This window comes from Pseudoliparis swirei, chromosome 8, assembly GCF_029220125.1.
Source record: "Pseudoliparis swirei isolate HS2019 ecotype Mariana Trench chromosome 8, NWPU_hadal_v1, whole genome shotgun sequence".
Taxonomy (NCBI): domain Eukaryota; kingdom Metazoa; phylum Chordata; class Actinopteri; order Perciformes; family Liparidae; genus Pseudoliparis; species Pseudoliparis swirei.
In genome coordinates, this window is record NC_079395.1 from 8,239,430 (window position 1) to 8,260,016 (window position 20,587).

At 42.6% G+C, this 20,587-nt stretch overlaps 1 protein-coding gene across 2 annotated transcripts in view; it reads left to right on the forward strand.

Annotated features, from left to right (window-relative positions):
- Window positions 1-5,222: 5,222 nt before the first annotated feature.
- LOC130198165 (receptor-type tyrosine-protein phosphatase mu-like) overlaps window positions 5,223-20,587 on the forward strand; it is a 143,340-nt gene continuing 127,975 nt past the window's right edge. For both annotated transcript variants that reach the window (XM_056421281.1, XM_056421282.1), the window contains exon 1: window positions 5,223-5,460. In XM_056421281.1, the coding sequence (XP_056277256.1) occupies window positions 5,388-5,460 (73 nt within the window). In that variant the 5' untranslated portion in view covers window positions 5,223-5,387. The remainder of the gene's footprint in view (window positions 5,461-20,587) is intronic.

The following is a 20,587-nucleotide window of genomic DNA, read 5'->3' on the forward strand; positions in this document are numbered from 1 at the left end:
TGTCATGTCTAAGTGTTTGTTAATCCATAGCAGGGTTCAGGACAAGTCGCTCTGGTCTACATTTGGGGGCCGATTACTGGTCAGTTGATCTCGTTTGGCGCGTGGCCGTGAGCGGGCACGAGGGTAAGTGCTGCGACATGTCACCAGCCTCTTGGCTGGATTCAGGTCATGGGGATCAGGTGTGTAAAGTCAGTGGAAATAACGACGGAGAGAGGCTTAAGATCTGCAAAATAATAAAACGAACCAGAACAGGGACGTAAACTCTGATTAAATGTTGTTCCACTACGTCAGATCAGAGCAGGGCTGCTGGGCGCAGCTCCTCGGAGGTCGTCGGGTGTTGTCACACAAACCATATGCAGCGATGTAAACGATAACATGATGGAATAGTGTCCTGTGGAACTGATTATTCAAATCAATTACAATTATTTTAAGCAGATGTATATATATAATTAAAGCTCAGGATGCTTGGAAGTGGACATTTGATTTGTTGTTACATGTCTGCAGTTATTGCCAAATTGGATCAGCAATTATGATAGCACGGCAAATATACATAAAGCAAAGATAAGCACAATAATTCATTAAAATAGTCATCATATAAACCCTTCATGCAATGCGTAAATCTTGGCTGGAAAATGTCATGCCTGTCCAACAAGGACATAGGTAATGAAAATAAAAGTTAAAAAAACAGTTCCACATTTTTAATGAATTTTTGACTATAACATACTCTAGCTTAGACAATGTGTTTTTATCCAAAGCACGGTACACTTAACTTCTCTTACATTAAGGTGTTGGTAGTCAACTTTACTCGTGCAGAAAAGCAGCTTCATCATGTGATGAAATAACACATGTATAATAGTGGGAGTATACCAAATATGAATGAGGTTTAGATATCACACCCTTTAGGATTGTCATAAATAGTTCTAAACACTCACAGTGAAGATTGAAGGTGCAATAGAAAAGTGACCTCTGTTGGTGTGTACTTATTACGACTTTAGTTTAAGTGAATGCCGGGCTATCCACTTACTCTCTCTCTCTCTCTCTCTCTCTCTCTCTCTCTCTCTCTCGCTCTCTGTCTCTGTTTCTCTCTCTCTCTCTGTCTCTCTCTCTCTCTCACACACACACACACACACAGACACACATACAAACAACCCATGCACTCATGATAGATGGAGCCTTCCTGAATAAGTCGTTGGCCTAGATAGTGATCATGGAACATGTTGTCAAATAAAGCTCCTATAAAGATATTGCATAATATGTGAGTCAGGTGACCTGAATTCAGGTGTGGTGTACTATTTTAGTGATAATACAATAAACAATGACTTTTTCATCTCGTGTCCCTTGTTAAACATCAACTGAACATATACATGTGTATATATATCCACACATAGTGGTAGACGGAAACATTCCATCACTCGCAGTTTTATTCCGATTTAATAATCAAAGGGTCAGGGATCCACTTTTGAAATGTAAACATTGACCTGTTAAACATACTTCTATGACAATTATTACAATTAATCTTTTTATTCTGGCCAACCACCTCACGAGTGGTCAACTGTACACCGGGGATCACCCATGACTGCACTTAGCAGGCTTTATAGGATTTGCTGATCCTATTTAATTGTTGCGTGCTCCGATAACTTTGCTTTATAATGAGACATTCTGCAAAATATAATAACTGGGTGAGAACAGATTGACTCCCGTGTTCTTCATTCAAAGGTATTTTGCATTAATAAGCCAAAGCTTAGAAAAGTGTTTAGCATCACCAGCAGCCAGTGACTTCCCATAATGAAGGACAGCTAATCAATCTCATATTGAACTTTTGACAATCAAGGCACGGGATAATCAAAATAGAATTAAATGTTTAAATCACCGTTGTTCAGCAGCCACATGAGCAGAAGCGTAAGAAGACCTTCTATGGAGAGCAGTTTCAGTTAAGTGATTTATTCAGTCCCACTGAGACTCCTCATAGGGTGAGGTGATTGGCGTTATTGACAAAAAGCATCATGCTGCCACTTACGTCAATTACCTCAACATGTTATTTAGCTCATCATTCTTATGTTTAACTGATTCAAACTATTCCTGCAGGGAGAGATATGACTGAGAATAGATTTCATGAAGGCTGACAGGATCTTCCTTGGCTGGCGGAAGTTCTCCACAAGGAAATGTCAATATTACCTCTTCAACAGTATGCTGCTCAGAAATCAGTACGAGACCACAGATTGAAATCGTAGACCACTGAAATAACCTTTGAGGCATACATATGGAATCTTTTGATCCTGGTCTGGGATCAATTTTGGAGCCACTTCCTTCCTGTCCAATCAGTGTAATGTCATAGCCTTTCTCTATCTTGCCTTGAGAGTGCGATGAAAGTAGCCTAAGCCTGCGAAAGGTTACTAGGTAAACACACAGTGTCAGGTTCATGGCACAGGGCTTGTTTTTGCTATCACAGATGAAGTCGTTCATTGATTCCAAAACAAAAGGTACTTCAAGTTCAATTGCGTTGACACAATGGAAAGCAAGATTAGGTTAAATAAATCAAATATACATATATTGAGCTCACTGTAACATCTGAACTCTACATGTTGTGACTGATAGGGCTTAAAAAGTAGTGAATAAGGAGTAGGACAAGTCTGAATAGTTGGCTAAGCAATTAATAAAAGGTAGGAAAAGTAAGGGAAGGTAATGAATACATGAATAGGTGAGCTAAAATGATTGTGGAACTAGTTTGCTATAAGTAATGGATAATTGGTTGAAATAAAAAAGCAAAATGATGAATAAGCTAAGCATTGGATCTGTGTTTGAACTAAATCAAAGTTGTGGCAAATGACCAACGTTGGCTTCTTCAAGTGGCAGTAGGATAATTGAACATCTATTTAAACCTGACATGTAAATCCACTTTATAATCAATTAAATTGTTTTTGATTTGGGACGTAATGGCTGGTGTTGAATTGGTAGCCGGCTGTAAAGGACTGTGGGAGTACAGGTTTGAAATATTATTAGATATTGGCCAATTTGTTAAACATGATTTAGGACTGTGTTCATGAGGAACCCAAAACATGGCCTTCAATCTCACACTTACACTCACACACACAAACACACACACACTCTCTCTCTCTCTTTCTCGATCTCTCTCTCTCTCTCTCTCTCTGCATTGGCGAGGACAAACAAGGATGCTATCCATTCATTCCTCCATCCAATCGGAGGAGTTTACATTCCCATGAATTCCCATGACAGCTCGGCTCAGACGGGCATTTATGCATTCCTGGCAACATAACTGTTGCAGCCGAGACAATACCCAGAAACCACAAAATATGAAATGCTTCCGCCATTTTTTTGTAAACTCATGAACAACAACAACAACAACAGGAGCCATGTATCCTTGACAACACAAGGTCATTTGCAGACTAAATGTAGACCCATGTCAATTTGGCTGCATTTTAATTAGCAAAGAAAATTGCTGGTACAAGTGAAATCACCATGTGTTTTTATGCATGCAAAAACAATAAGGGATTGACATTGGTTGACTTTGTCATTAGTTGCTTCTCCATCCCTTTGTTTGACATTGCTCTGAGAAAACCCTCCAGTTGTTTGCGCTGGCCGCCTCAGATAAGACTAATTTTAAACAAATATTTGCCTATATTAAAGTAAGGGCCTCATTTTTGATTCATCGAGGCTAAACGAAATATGTATGTGTATGTGTGTGTGTGTGTGTGTGTGTGTGTGTGTGTGTGTGTGTGTGTGACAATGTAGCTCTGTTATGACAGGTCAACCACTGAGCTCCTCTTGAAGGTTGGCCTGAGTTTCCCTTTAATAGGATCAATGAATGCATTTAAATCAGAAAGGACACACAAGGTGAACTGTGATTACGAATCCAGCTGGGAACATATTTTCAGGAAATATGATCTTAATAAATTAAGGTGTCAAGTCTGGTAATACAAATACTTCATTTCGATGATGATCTTCATCAGCAGATTGGGATTCATTCATTCATTCATTGACATTCAAAATGATGACACTCTGAAATCAAAAAAACATTAACATTGCTATCTCAAGTGAGAAGTATTGTTTGTTATTGTTTTATATCAGTTTATCATCAATCTGATTGAGTAATAAAGCAGCCGATGGTTTCTGTATACTCTCGTATCATAAATATGATGGCAGCTGAGTCCTAATCCTCTACAGTTGTGTTTGGGGTCCTGGAGACAACGGGCCCTCTTTATCAGTTCAGAAAACATTAGTTTGGGTTTTAACACTGTTTTATACCTATGATACGTTGCGCCATTCCCTAATTTAATGAGAATTGATTATCAACTTGATTTTGAACTGAAAATATGTTTTCTGAATTCTGCTACAGAAATGATGCATTACTCCTGTTTAGGGTGTCAGAAACCGCAGCTTTAAATCATGGTTAAATTCAAAGGATATCAATGTGATCTATATCTGCGATGGTGTTGACAATACCCTTTCAAATGGAAGTGCTCCAAAAGTCCCAAATGAATCAATTGGAATTTCTGTTATTGGAGTTCGATAACAGTTAACTCACAAGACATCCAACCACTAGACCACTCTGGTCAAAGTGACATCAGACATAGATGGACAAACTATGTAAGTTAATAATTCTGTAGCAACATTTATTTGTGAATTACATTTTGACAAAGGAAAGAAACATATTTTCATATGTATACTTTAAGATATAACACATGCCACATTTCCTTGTTTTGTGACATAGACTACTGATAATGCTTTTTAATAATTTCTCTATTTTGTCACTGCAAATGTTCAGTTTGTGGACAATTAAAGGGAACGGGTTACCCATGAATATATCATATTTTGTTTCATAAAAAATAAATGAAAATAAGAATTATTTTTAATGTTTATGTTAGACATTACTTTATGATCATCTAAAGCTGTTGTAAGATATATCACTGACTAATAAAGTTGTATTACTACCTTAAATGTCTTGGGTTAACTGCCTCGACCAATTTATCCACAGCTGTGATCGCCAATAGTCACAGGAGGAGGGGACAACTCCGCCCGTCTCCTCTCCTCACAGGCGGGGCTGACGCGCGCCCTCTACCGGGCGCACAGCGCGCACACAGCCGCTGCGCTCCTGGAGCTGCCGGACCTCTCAATCCACGCGTAATTCCGGAATCAAGACTCACTCGCACATTCCTCCTCCAAGTGTGGAGCAAGCCGGCAAGGAGCAGCCGTGTCGGCGACAGTGTCCTCTCACACCCCGACAGCACGCCAGGGACGGAGGGCTAGCCGAAGGCACTTTAGATTTGACGGTCCTAGAAGTAGAGGTTTGGATTCAAGTTGCAATAAAGAAAGAAGAGTTGCCAGTTAACCCCGCGGCTGGGGGTTAACGCTGCGACGGCGCTGTCGACATGGATAAAGTTGTTAATTGCTTGTTTGCTGCAATTACCCTGCTGTTGTCGGCACGAGGGGAAGTGTTTAAAGGTAAGAAGGATTTCCTGCACATGTTTACGCGTCCAGAACAAATGCGCAGTCCTGTTTTATGGTTCATCCGCGAGGCGAAGTGGAGGGCAAAGGCACTTAAAGTCAGTTTGCCCACTATTTTGTCTGATAGTTCCCTCGAAATTGTGAGGATTTAAAAAAATTATAATATTACTAATGATTGTGCGTTTTGAATTTGCGCCGTTGAATGTTTGTGGTTTTAATTAGCCTTGTCTAATGTGGGTGATGTGCCAGCGGGAAAGTAACGCAAGTGACTCGAGGTTGGCAGTCTGGAGACAGAATGAGCGTTCAACATTAATGCTGCTCACATTTGTGCCAGTTTCCCGTCACAACGCCTCAACGTCTCTCACCGGGACCGGTTTGCTCTCTCACCTTGTTGTGCCGCTGTGCGCAACGAGCAGGTGCGCGACGGGCACCGGAGCGGCTCCGGGGCTCCGCTGCTGGCAATGCCGCTATTTATTTACACGAGAACAAGTTGATGGAGTTTTCATGTTTGCGTCCAACTTTATCTTGATGAGATGCTGTCAAATGCGATTAGCCTCAAGGGACGCGTCGCTGCGCGTGTGCCGCTGCTCGTCTGCGGGGAGCGACGAGCCAAAGGAGACTTAAGCCGTCATTGTTTCATCGTCAACTCCGAGTGAACTTCATCCACAACGTCCCAGTGACCATGTTGACGTCGCAGTCACTTTGTCGTGGAGCTCAAGCCTTAGAACAGGAATTATATTTGGTGGGCAGTTTTTTGTTTTTGTTTTTTTCATCTTTAGTGCAAACACAATGATACTTCTTTATATTATATCAAATGCAATATGTCATACACCTCCCTGCATTTTATATGACACATATGTATTATTAGTTCGTTGATTTCCCTATTTTTTATTAATATTTTACTATAGGTGCATACAAAGAATGGGTGGTTAATGTCATGCACTTAGTTTTTTGTATAGCGATTTTAATTAACTGGTCAAAAGTCTATTTGAATAGAACTGCATGTTTCCCTTGCATGCACTCTGAAAATACATGCTTTTGATTGTCTCTGAAAAGTGTTTGTTTTGTCTCATTTCTTTGAGAGTTTCTCTGCAATATTTGATGGATTTGATAGATTTGATGTCTGATTGCTGATGCCGGTATCTCCAATATCCTATAAACACAACACTCCTGTCATTAATGCAATATTCACTTCTTTTCTTCAAAGCGTTGTGGAGAAAGAAAAAGTGAATTAGTATGATCAAGTCATATGACTTATTAGAATGACTGAAATAATAAGAGCAGACTTTCACTTTCAGTGTAATGGCTGCCCAGGAGGACTCAATATTCAGAGTGTAATTTAGCCCCTGAAGGGATCATTCTGTTATCTCCACAATGACATTATCTATGTGGAAAATGGTCCATTAGCCTATATTCATGCCAATCAATATAGAGACAATGAATGTCCAGTCTAAGGGGGATCCATATACTGTCAATACAATTAGAGTTGCATTTAGAAACTCTCTAAAATATGGCTCCATAGTCCATATCTTAATGTGTTTTGTTTTCTACCCTGCTGAGACTCTGAGGAAGCAGCGTGTGTGTCTGTCTGTGTGTGTGTGTGTGTGTGTGTGTGTGTGTGTGTGTGTGTGTGAGAGAGAGTGTGAAGCTGCTCTGTTCTGTGTGGCTTCAGATATAGCTGCATGCCATGGGATTCAACAGATAACTGATGCATTTTTCGCAGAGCCTGCTGGGGGCAGCATGGCACACATATAATATGAAACCCATATGATGAAGTCAAGCTGCTCCAAGCGGAGGACCACGAGTCAGAAACCCAGATAATCAGAATTCAGATGCACTTTGAAAAGAATTTGTTTCAAAATGTCAGTTTGCTCCCAAGTCTGATTTAAACTAAACAAACCAGAACTATTTATTTTTTGTTTTGTCTACCTGTCCCCACTTTTTTCCAGCTGCTCCCATTCATATCTGTGACTTTTTCACAGAGGGCACATATAAGAGAGACCTACAGAAGATGCATTAAACAGTTTAATCATAAATAAACTGTTTTAATCAAGTAGTAAGATCACCGGGGGTCAATTTGAGTGACGGAGAACTCTCCTGCCCTGCAGCCCAAAGTATTCCCAGTCCATGTTTGTGTGAGCTTCATCACTCTTCTTCGCTGGCAGCATCAGGACTGGGAGATTTATCGGAGTGGGCTGCAGTGTAGGGCTCCCAGTGGGGCCGAAAACCATCGATAAATGTGCTCCTAATTGCATGAGTGTGTGTGTAAATATGTAAACCAGGAGAAAATCAATTGGATGTGTGTTGCTCTCTCTGGCGAGGTGACGGATTAGCCACACGCAGACGGAGAGGCTAAATGTGAGCCCGTGCATGCGGCTCAAGTCATTTGTTATGGAGAGTATGTGATAACAGCTCATGTGATAATTAGATCATAGAGGTAACCGGAGTACCGGTCTACTTCAGTGTGCCGTATCGGCGCCCTGTGACTGCGCTGCCTCAATTGGATCACAGAGAAACAATACTTTGGAGGTCTTTTAATTTCCACATAAATAAAAACTCCACAATCAGGATCACTCTGTATCAGTTTCATCTCCCTCCTTCGTGAGCTTGTTTATGCCCCTGCATGTCTGCTCCCATTGGCATGGTAGAGATGAACTGCTCTCCCCCCCCCCCCCCACTCCCCCATCCCCCCCTGTTGCATTGACAATGCCCACTGGATGCTCCAGGTTCAGAGAGAAAGCTAAACAAAATTAAAAGAGCAGTATCACTATAAATCACTTGTTTTAGATGGCCAGTGCTTCTGTTTTCTACATTATGAGGACAGTTTTTGCCCCCTCTTCTTTCTAGAAGGTCTGGCCTTTGATATCTATACTCTGTCTTTTGCCCGAGCACATTACATTCCAGGGAGCTGTGCGCTTTGTTATGTTTACCACCTTTTCCAGCAGCCATAAAACCTGCCTTGTTTTCTGATAGGGGTGAGCTGTGTGTGGAGAATAATGCCCACGCTCGGCGTGTAGAGCTGCAGTTTGTCATTGCAGAGTGACTGCTGCCGATAGCGTCCTGGTTGACCGATCCCGATTGCCACCCGAGCTGTGACTAAGGAGTAAAACAATACACTGGCTGCTTGGGAAGATAAACGGCACTTCATTTGAAGTCTGGCAATAATTTAGATAGTTTTTCACTCATGAAATGTTTTTTTCTTCTTCTTCCTTTCTCTTCTCCCAGCTGACTCAGATTTAATAGAGACTTTTCCGAAAGGTGTCCTGAAGGGTGGCAGTTTCCTTTGTGTGAGCCAGTGGAGAATGAAATTAAATATGCATGTGGTTTTTTTCTTCTTCTTTTTAAATTTATTTATTACTCGATGGCTTCAACCATTGTTGGAGGAGCGGGGGGGGGGGGGGGGGGGAAGCTCTGTGGTGATTGATGATAGTACAAAGCAGAAAGTGAGGTGTCTACAGTCTTCTGTAACTTTGCTTTTTCAGACACTTTTATTATGAGGATAATGAATGCGGTGGAAACATGGATTTAATGAAGCTGTTCATACACTGCAGGTCCATGTGTGAGGTCTTTAAAAAGGGTTTGCTCAATTTGTCAGCAGGGCTGTCTTAAGACTGATCACAGCTGGGCGTGTCACTTTAATAACTCAACTTTAGGAACTTGAAAATATTGAGTTGAGACCACTCGTTTGAAGTAGCCTGACAGGAGTGTTATCCATACACAACAAGCTATTGGGTCTTGGTACAGGACTTCATATGTCACATTGAATTGCCTATCAATAAATGTGCATCTTAGTTTTACACTCAATAACAAACGCCCAATAACACGAAACAATACAGCTGTCAGTTGTGTCAGTTGCATTTGTTTTTATGGTGTTAAAAATGTATTTTATGCAACATGATATCAAATCAACATATTCCCAGACCATCCGCATTGCAAAATAAAATATAAAGTAATCTGCTATAAGAAGCACCAGCAGCGCTTCTCAGAAACTGGTGTCCTTCAAAATCAAAGAACAAGAACACATTTTATTTATATATTATTTTTAAATCCATCATACAAGAGGAAGATATCTAATGATTTGCTATCCTTATTGGATTTATTTTAACGGAATAAGAAAACATGTTGCATTTTTAGCAAAGGGCACACAGCTTGACACATTATTCAGCGTTGTCTCAATGGGAGAAGTCAGCATCTGTTCTCTGGAAGTTGCCACGAGGCATTCTTGGAAATGTAGGAAAACAGTAAGTGAAGTAGGAGATAAGGGAGGTTGAGGAAAAGTTGAAAAAAGTAAACAGCATTTCATCACAAAATAACTACAGTGATACCGTTAATGTCACACACTCATGATGCATAGCGGGCAACCGAGGGTGAATTTTCCCATTAATTTATGCGGCAGGTAACATGACTAATGTCGAGATTAAATCAGGACAGATGCTGTCCTCTTCAAACGTGTATTATAGACCCAGTTTGTGACACTTTAAATGGAACATAAGGCGGTCTGGTCTACAACTCTATTCACATGGGACACTGGTGATGTATTGTTCTCATATAAATCACATTGTGAATGTTTTTTACTTTAAAAATAGTTTTTAACTTCGGTGAAAAAATTAAAGTGAATAAAGGGGGCATTGTGGGTTGGCTTTAGAAGTTCACGGGAAGTGCAGTCTATGTGCCTCTTTGTCTCTGTCCTTAAAACACATGGGATTTACAATTGACTGAGTTTGTCCTAAGGCCTTAATTTGTCCTTAATGTGGAGGGGTAGCATCTTCATCAGATGAGCACTGCACAGTGCAGGCCTTTTAGAACCTGTTTTAGGGCACGGAAAGCAATTGGCTGGTAATTAGCTAATTCGCTGCTCGGCTGCAGCACATTAAACAGCATGTAAACTTGCCGATAAATGGCCTTTTGTTCTGGTTAGATTCTTTCACTCTGAGACCTCGTCCAACACGCCCGTGTCTGCCTTTTTGATATTTGGTGTTGAATCCTTTCTAAGCAACGACCCCCCGAGCATCAGCTGAATCCGGCGAGTCGAACCCGTGATCATTCAGACGCAGTCAGACGACCTGGCTAGTAAACAACATGACACTGTTGACCATGAAAACCTCTTGGCGAGCTCTCACTCTACGTCCTGACATTTTTGCCCTGCTGCGCTGTCCTGAGATTGGGGATGGGGGAGGCGGAAGTGTGTGTGTGTGTGTGTGTGGGGGGGGGGGGGGGGTCTTGGTCTAAAATGGCAACTGTTCACCAAAATGAACGTGAAATTAAAGGTCAATTCAAGGCTTCGGGATCAAATTAAAACTGACAGCACTTTGAAATAAAACAATGACCTTTGCGTGTAAAGTGTGTGAGTACAGAGCCAACACAACAACAACAACAACAACAACAATAACAACATGTGACTTGACTGTCCAACACACTCAAACACTGCACTGTAAGTTTTTGAATTAATTGCCAATACAGTTCATCATCTTCATATCCTTTGAGTGCCACTCCACATTCAATCATTAGCTGTTGATTTGCAAGTGATTTTATTTACACTCTTGAGAGGCAGTGATAGTTTAAAGTTGGTTCTCGAGGCGGCCGATGTGGCTATGTTATCCGGGAGCTCTGTAATGGAATGATAATTGGCCTTGAGATGTGACTGTGTGAAGGATGCTGGACAAACAGAGATGCTCTAATTATACACAGCCCCTTCTTCAAATGAAGAGGATAAAAGCTAATGAATCACACACAGGCCAGTGCAGGGGCTGCCTAATGAAGAGAGAGTGAGAGACAGAGAGGGGAGTGTTTGTAAGAGAGAGAGGAAGTGTGTGTTTCTGTTTGTGTGTCTATGTGTGTGTGTGTGTTTATGTTTGTGAGAGGCATGCTTGAACAATTCTGTGATCTCATCACCGTGTCTAAAAAAAACAAAAAAAACAACAACCCTCGGTAGAATAACAACAACTTACTATGCAGCAGATCATGTTTACCGACGTCTGCAGCATTCAGTGTAGGTGGCTCAGAGAGTCAGGGCACCGAGGAAAATATCACTAATTAAGGCTCCAAGGGTCTCAATTGTTATTAATGGTGACGAGGAGGAGGAGGGAACGAGGGATGGAAAAGGAGAAGCAGTTTTAAATCATTACAGCGTTTCCGCTCTATTGATTGTCGGGCCTTAAATCTGCATGCCATCTGGGGATGGCAGCTCACTTTTTATTCAGAATATTTAAAAAGTGTGTTTGTTTTTTTAACTTCAAAAGCTACTGCTATCCTTATAATGAAATCTATATCAGAGACCAATGATTGGCAATGACCGATGCTTTTGACCCTGACCCTGCCTCATACCTCCCTTATCTTCAAAAGCTGCTGTTCAATCAGCTGGTTTCAATTCAGCATTGTCGCCTATAGCCAAGGGGTTAGTCAGGAGGCTGAAATTGATTCTGATATGGCACACTTTGATATGTGGCTTGGGTGAGCGTACAGCCTTGTCCTGGAGCATGAAGCTTTAATTTCAAGTCTTGTCAAATAAAACTCCTTCCACCGCTTTGACACCAGAGTCACGTAACATTTCTTTGGTGTAATTTCATGAATAACTCAAAGTTGCCTCCTTCACGGGACAGATGCACTTTGCTAACTTGGAGGAGACTCTGTTTCATGCCAAAAAGCTGTCCGCATAGACGGCTGCTCCTCACACAACTGCGGCTGTGGTGCAGGTATTTGCAGTGAGAGGATGAGGAGGAGGCGGCGGGGGGGGGGGGGGGGGGGGGCTGCTCCTGCTGTTTCACCTTGTCTCCTGTTATTTATTAGGCTTCTGTCAAGGCTCAGGCAGTAGGCAGGTGTACATCCCTTCTCCTCCTCTCCCCATTTGGGCTTTATGAGTATAACCAGGGGCGGAATTCTCCATTACTGTCAGTCTGAATCTGTAGCCGTCACATTAGCACACGTCATGCAGTCATTAATGCATTAGGCCTTGTTGGAGTGCCAGTTATTTGCATTGCATTTACACTATCTATTTGCCCTTGTGCTAAAAGCTGCCTTGGCTAACCTATTGACCATTTAACTGTTCAATAATGAAGCCATCCCTGAGGATGAATCAGGCCTCAGTAGTCCTGTGGAATCATGGTTATGAGGACGAAAAGAAACCAACATTCACTATGATACACATTTTCATGGTCTTTTGAGAAGAAGTCAGAGTGAAGCATCATTTAATTTATCGACTGTCTGTTTTTACTGAAGCCGCATCCCTCTCACGTATGATCTCACCACTAACAACCGCGTACACCATTATCCACCCTTGTCCTCCACTTCTTGTACCAGAATGTCCCTGATTATGCTGCTATCGGTCACACTCCGGCGCCTATTTGGAGGCTGTTATCTGTTTTGCAGTGGAGACTCCTCGGGGAAGCTCACGGCCGATAAGAGACTGTTGTTCTGTAAACAGCCCTCTGACCTCCTCAGGCTGGGCTTGGCTCCGTTTCAAATGGGTCTCTTTGTATTGGCCCTGAGCTCAAACCGCCGCGTGACTGATTCCCCAGGGGGAGGTTTAATGGCATTACTGTATGCTGCACACCGTGCGGGGTGGTCACTCCGGAGCTGTCGGGGCCAGAGGGGGGTGTGCATGCCTTCAGAAACGGAGGGAAAGAGGGTGAATAAGACGGTGGGAACGATGTTGCAGAAAATATGTGTCGCGAATGCTCCTTTGTGTCCCTTATCTGGAGGGAAGCTTGTGGGAACGGAATTATCTGATGACAGAGTGGTGTTTTCCTTTTAATGTCAATCACCATTTTACTTTTGAACCATGTGGCACACTTCTTATCACAGCATGAATTATATTCTCACTTGTGCTTGTCCCTGTCTGTTAACTCACCAACATCTGACAGGAGATAAGTGCATTAGTCTTCTGGGGACAACTAACTGCTGGACCTGGTCAGTTGGCTCCACCGATGTCGGCTCAGTTTTTAACACGATCCTTGTTTAATCTGAGCAAAAAATGCATTAAAAGTCGGTAGCCATGGGCTGTAGTGGAGGGATCCATTGTACTAAATCACTTTGGTGTTAACCACTGCTTCATCGAAACAACTATCGAGACACACAGCTGCAGGGTCCGTATTAAAGACAGAGCAAACACAAAACAATAACTAGAAAAGATGATGCTTGGCTTAAAGCTCGACTCCCACCCTGTAGTCAGAGTTTGTCACGCCAAAGAAATTACAGAGCACGGGAGTCATTAGAAGTGCGGCTGCGAGAACGCATGCTTTTGGGAATAATGCGCATCCGAATAAACAAACCGGTGAAAGTCTTGACAAGTTGATTATAATGATAGTTCGCTGCCGGCCGGGAGGATGAATTCGGTTGGATGTGATGTCTCAGAGACTTATTGGTATCAGGGCAAATGAGTAATTAATGTGGAAAGCCTCAAGCATTAGTTGTTTTTTAGCCACGTTATCATCAGCCCTGCCACAGTGTCGCTTACTGTATCATGGCAAATAGCACTCCATGAAAACCAGTTCGAAGATAATGAACTTGTTTTTTTATTTCTTAGAAACTATTAAAGGGAAATCTTATTTTATTTGATTACTACTTAAAAACAGTTTGTCCAGTTGTTTTTCTGTCCCCTAAAGCCTCAAGAAGTACAACTGAACGCTCTGAACACGATGTGAATATCTTTCTGTAATGTGTATGAATATCATTACCCACTGCTGAAGCGATGGTTTGACTAGAATGCAAACATATCTTTTTCCTGTCCTACTAAAGCTTTGAGCAAGTCCCAGGGCTAACGGAGAATTTCCCTATTGCTGTCCCCACATCTCTAAATGGGGCATTATTCATAATAGGATCCCAGCTAGGCAGTAGAGACATTTATAAAAGGAGGCAGGGACAAGAAACAATTCTATTCACACCAGAATCCTGTAATTTTTTCAGGTTTCCTGTTTTGCCACCACATAGGTTTGTTGACCTAAATCTTATCGCTTCTTTTAAGCAAACCGTAGATACAACTTTATCTACCATATGAACGTGAGCGGAATTAAGTGTTAATATCTGTAAATTCGATACCCCCATGGCCCCCTCGGACAGGCCAGTGTCGCTCCGCCGCTTTACTTAGTCCCTGGGAAGTCGCGGCAGCATCAAACGCTGCTTATCAAGATTGCAGCGGCTTCGGGAGGCAGAGGCACACGGGCTGGGTTCGGAGGATGAATAATTCAATCGCATGAGCCCAGACTTCTCTTGTCGTGCTACTAATATTCAACAGCACCTGTGTGTCTGAAATCTCTTCCCTTCAACCCACCAGGTTATTTTCCCCGGGGAAAAACTCACCCCGGCATCACCCCGGCTGTGCTTTCTCCAAACTGTCAGAATAGCATTGGCGTGGCTAGAATGCTGTGCTGGGATGAAAGCAAAGCAAATAGAGGAAACAGCTCAGTGTACACTAGGCTGCGGTGTGGATGGACTGAGGAAATACTGAGAAAAGTGTGGACATAAATAGGGCTGGGCATCGAACCTTTTTGGCTCTGAGAGCGATGTGTGTACGTCACCACATCGTTCATCCAGTGGAGGGTCATGTGCAGGGTTGCCAGGTCTGTGTGACAAAACCAGCCCAATGGCCAATCAAAACCAGCCCAATGGCCAATAAAAACCAGCCCAAAAACCAGCCCAATATCAGAACTCAAAATATGCCCGTGCCAAACCATATACACTGCTTTTAAAGTCCATGTCCAGTACCGCTGCTAACCATGTTGGTGCCCAAGGCATAACTCCTTCATGATGCCCCCCTGAGATAGGAAAGTGACCCACGAGGGGGGGGGGGGGGGGGGGGTGCTAGTGAGAGTGTGCTCACCTGTGTGCGCGGATGTGTCGGCGTGTACGTGCTGATCTGGAGTCAGTTTGGTAGGATTTGGGTATAAATAAATTATTTCATTTAAAATATGGATTTTTATTTAAAGATATTCATGTAATTTGCATGCAAAATAGGTCTACCCGAACCAGCGGACAAAAAATTCAACCTGCGGCAACACTTCAAAAGTAGCCCAATTCCGCGGGAAAACCGCGGACCTGGCAACACTGGTCATGTGTAAAGAAGGAGAACAGCTACAAAGCCACTGTGAGGAAAATTGTAAGCCATGTTTGTATCCGAAACTCTAGCGTTATTTTGCCCACTAAATGGTTTCCGATACTTCGTCAGCAACCAAACGTCTGCGCTTTATGAATTTAAAGGCAGCAGGCGTAAGGTGAATACAAAATGCAGTCGCCAGTGAAGGTAGCTCGGCTAGCTAGAAACAGCGGGTTTGTGCAGAATGTCGCACTAGTGGCGGTTTTCAATGGCCTGCAGTGTTTAAACTCCACCTTCAACCGCTACCACACACACAAATCATTGATTTGTGCATAATAATGGCGGAGCTGCCTTGACTTTCTCTTTGAGAGCCAAGCTGAATTTTCTTCCTGTCCCCCCCCCCCCCCCCTTCCTATCATTCTACATTTCATCATTCGGCCTTCATTTCTATAATTATCTGAACAAAAGATGCTCAAGCGCTGACAGATCAGCTGCGTCCGTGCGAGTGTGGAGGCGTTTGTGCACATAAACACGTAGCCTGTGTTTATCGTGTGTGTGTGTGTGTGTGTCTCTTGACGGTACAAAAGTGTGCATTTGGATGTGTGTTGTCGCACGTAGCCAGTGTTAGAATCCTTTGTCTGTGTGCGCTGTGGTTTCCTCCCTGCTCCCTGTGTGTCAGATAGCGGACCCCGTCTCAGGCTTATTATCAGGGATGTGACAGAAGGCGGCAGGCGGCAGTAGCGATGCCGTAATGAAATCTGGGCCCCGGCTAATTGGTGACACCGTAGTGTGAGGGAATGAGAGAGGCAGTAACCAGACTGGCCAGGCAAAAGGAGAAGACAGCGGGTGCGGCCCTTGCACCACTCAATGAAGCCTGTCATGTTCATTTGTAGGACACACAGAAGGAGGGAACACCCACACTCTTCTTATCAAAATCCTGCAAATGCAAAACTCCCTGCTGGTCCACCGGCGATAGCCACTGGTAACGCTATTTTCTTCTCAGCAGAGTTTTCCTTTTCCATCTCCTTTTCATCATACCTTGGCAAGTCTTTCTTTTTTGCTTTTACTTTCAAACAGCTGGATTTGTTCTTCGTGCTTGGTTTTTAATCATGGCTCCACATGTATACAGGGAACATAGGTGAGTTGTGCTTTTAACAAAAGCCAATAGGCCCTAAAGGGACTCATATAAAGACTACTTTTGTAAGGAAAAAAATCAAACAACATGCATCCTTACTCAATGTAATACACTGAGGGGTTTTACCTCTACAGCCATATTTAGTTTTGTATGGCTCATAATGTATAGTGGCTAGTGCTAGTTAGAAAAATGACTACCAAAGAAATAAATATATCTGTGTAAATGATGGTCTGCCAATCTATCTAAGAGTTACATGAACGCTGCAGAAATATCACATAGATATAAGAGATGACAAAACCCCACGTACACATCTGCACACTCAGACATCGCTTTGGGTTAGTGAGTGGGTATGAGTCATGTGTAATTTGGGTTAACCAACCCTTTGAGCTTGGACTGGATGGTAGTTGTTGTCGGTAGTTCTTCCTGCCTTGCTCTGGGCTGGCTGCCTGAACCTCCGGCCTCAGAGAGAGCCAGTTTGGCTTCCTCGTGTCCACCAGAGCTTGAGGGCTCCTTCTGGGGTGTCAGAGCTGACCTTTCGCTGTTGGTAGGGGGTGGTGAGGGGGACTGGGGGGGGGTAACGTAGAGCCGGCCTCTATTTGTCATGCCCCCAGCTGGGTTGATGCTTTAGAAAGGACCACACGGGGTTACTCCAGTGTTATGTTTGAGTAATAGCAAATGAGGTACAGTATGAGTTGTGTTGCTTCGCTGGTCTCACACTGATACTGATTGCCCCTCTACTCGCCCCATTTATTTCTAGCACCAATCATTATCTGTCATTGGAATTAAGAATTATACAAGCCATTTAAAAGTTCATTATGAAAAATGACTTGCTCTAACATATAGCCAACGTTTCATTAAATGCTGGCTATATGTTAGAGTTAAAGAACTGTGTAAAGAAGCGATTGGTTTTCAGCTTAAGAAAGATTAATCCAGAGACTAAAAGGTGTTCAAATCCCTGGCTATCCTCTATCTTCACTGGTTCACATCTGAGGCTAAACTCACATGTCCCATAAGATCGAGACGAAAGAGCCGGCTGCTTTGACCATGTTGTGTTAGACCCACATGTAATAACCTGATCAAACATCCTCTGTGCTCTTGGGCTGACAAACACCAAAACAAATCAGATTTCCTTCTACTTCACTTCTCTCCCTCTGTGACAGATCTAGCCCAAGTCTGTGATCTGTCTGTCCTCGAAAACATGGGGAGATCAAAGAAGGCAAAAAAACATTTACATAAAAGATTATGTATGAGTTGTAATTAGCGCCTTCTTCGGCAGTGACAACAGGAAAAACTGCGATTTTTGCTCTGAGATGAAATGAAGGTGGGGTACGATTTATAATAACCAGGTCTGAGCATTAGTGTCACATTTTTAATTGAAGAAATCCCCAAGAGATTGTCCAGCGTTTCCAGGAGCACCTGACTAAAAAAAGATAGATTAGGATTAGTTTTATTAATTTTTGCAAATGCATTCACGCACTTTCATTTTCTCCAAGATAATTACGTGCCTTCATATGCCCAAGTGTACCGCTGCAACTCCAGCAGTGCGTTCATCGAGGAACGCACTCCACTCAACTTCCTATAAAAATTAGGTTATTTCCTCCTCCAAATTCCATTAAACATTATGTGTAGTTGTCATATTACATCAAGGTACTCCACTATGATTTAGAGTGAGTGATGCAAGATTATTGCTTTGGGGCACAAATGGATTCTTGCCACATTGGTACAGTGGGTACCATATTCATTGCATGTGGAGAATTTGTCAGAAGATGTCAATTGGCAAAGCTGCAAGAGAAATCTTTTTAATGTGTCGGTGCAAAAGCATGTCATTAGAGGCAATTTCCCTGCCACAAAGAGGGTCAGCAGAAGGGGTCACATGGTTTTGTACGCTTATTCGTCGATTATCTAGAATTGTGGTGGAAGACAATTTTTCAAATTTCATTATAATCGTCGGAAGTAGCTTCGGTGAGGTGGAAGTTCATCTTCCACACTTGTGAAAAGATACTATTTTCAGAAATTAAATAGGACGCCCTCGAATGTGCACACTTTATCTCAGACTAATACACAAGCACACACTGCGGAGCGGAGACAGCGGTGAAGAATAGAGGCTTATCATCGTGTGGGAGGAGCTGACATTTACTCTGAAAATTCACCTTTGGTTTCTGCCTCTGGATTTATGATATCACTCTTATCGAGATTTCATCACAATGTTTCATTACTGTTTCACTCTACCAGTGTGTGACTTTCTGTCATGGCTTGTAAGATTTGCCCTCCGACAGTCAAGATTGAGTTGTCTGAATAGTTTGGTCTTGCACCGCTGATGTTTCTTAAAATGTGCGCAATATGCAATCATCGGGACGACATGCGTTGACATTTTAGATGTGTGCATCAGGCCGGCATCCAGGCCTTTTGCGATGAAGTTGAACTGGATGCCAGACAATCCGCTGGCTGCAGTGGTGGAACATTCCAACCCCTGCGCTTAATTAATGTTTCGCCCGACTTGCTCCAATTCTGTCAATCCCTAATTCCAGGAGGGATATTATCCTTTGCCCGTCAATACGTTTTTAAACATCTTCTCAATTTACTTGGGAATATTCGGAGATTTGCTTAACATATTAAATATATCTACACTATCACTCTCATAGGAGAGAGTAAACAGCAGCTGTCCTCGAAGCATGAAAAAACTGAACTGTGAAGTCCTTCCTCGTCTGAAAATACTCCTTTTGATAAAAGTGGTCTCACAATCACAGGATATATAGTTACAACCGTATAACAGAGAGGTAAGACTGAGACAGACCATTTTGTTTGAAGTCAATCCCCAGACCAAGCCCTGGGTTGTCTAATTTTTCTTAAATGAATGTCATGTAAAAAGGCTCCCACTTCATGTCCAGGGACGGGCTGAATTCCCCCTCGGTGGGCATGCATGATGTTGATGCCTCCTAATATCTGCCAGCACACTCTGATGCTCTGTATAATGAGGAAAACACTTGAAATACAAACATGCATGCTCTATTAGACAGATCAGATTTTGTGAGGTCTGGAACAAACAAGTACATTTTAGTGCCAACAAAGCAATGGCAAATTGACTGAGATCTCTTAAATGATACCAGACGTGGCAATACGCCTGTTTTTTACTCTCTGCCTTCTGCTGTCCCTGAGGGAGAGAACTGTACACTAATAATGTCTGTGGTCTTTTCACATAAAAATGATTAAAAATACGTTGGTTGATAAGGTAGTAAAGATGGTTTGTGATTTTAAGAACCAGTGGACAAAAAGTAGAATTACAGAATTCGAGGGACAAACAGTGCTTGTAAAATGGGACAAAATAAGAATTGCGCCATTCACTTATGTCTTCAGGTGAATTATAGCCCTGTAGCATCGATTTGGTGAATGCAGGTCAAGTTAATGTATTTCTATATTGTATATACTGTCAGGATGTTGTAGCCAGCGAGAGATAGGACCCACATTCCAACAACAAGAAACCACAGAAAATTAGTGTTGTTACGAGATGTGCCGACGCTTCGAAGCGTGTGTCGAGTAATGGAGGGGGCGTTTCCTCGAATCGCGTATCGAGGCTTGCTTCATTTAGGGGAGGAGCCAAATATGATGACGTCCGAAGCCTCGCTGCCCGGCTGTACCACGTGACTGCTTCGGGAAGTGGTTCAGATATTGCCGGGAGGTTTGACAGCAATATAAACCCCTCAGGCTCCATTCAACATGTGGGTTGTTGGTTGAGAGTTTGGAGAGTTAGGAGAGAGAGATAGTTTGGAGAGTTAGGAGAGTGAGGAGAGAAGGATAGGTGATAAGATGGAACTGTTGAGAAACTGTTATTTCTGAATAAAAATGAATAAAATGTCCCTTGTCCTGTACATCACTGTCCAAGTTACACACGCATATTCAGTCCGCTCTTCCTAGTTACACACACACACGTTCACTGTCCTCTGCCTGCTTAAGCCCATGCCATT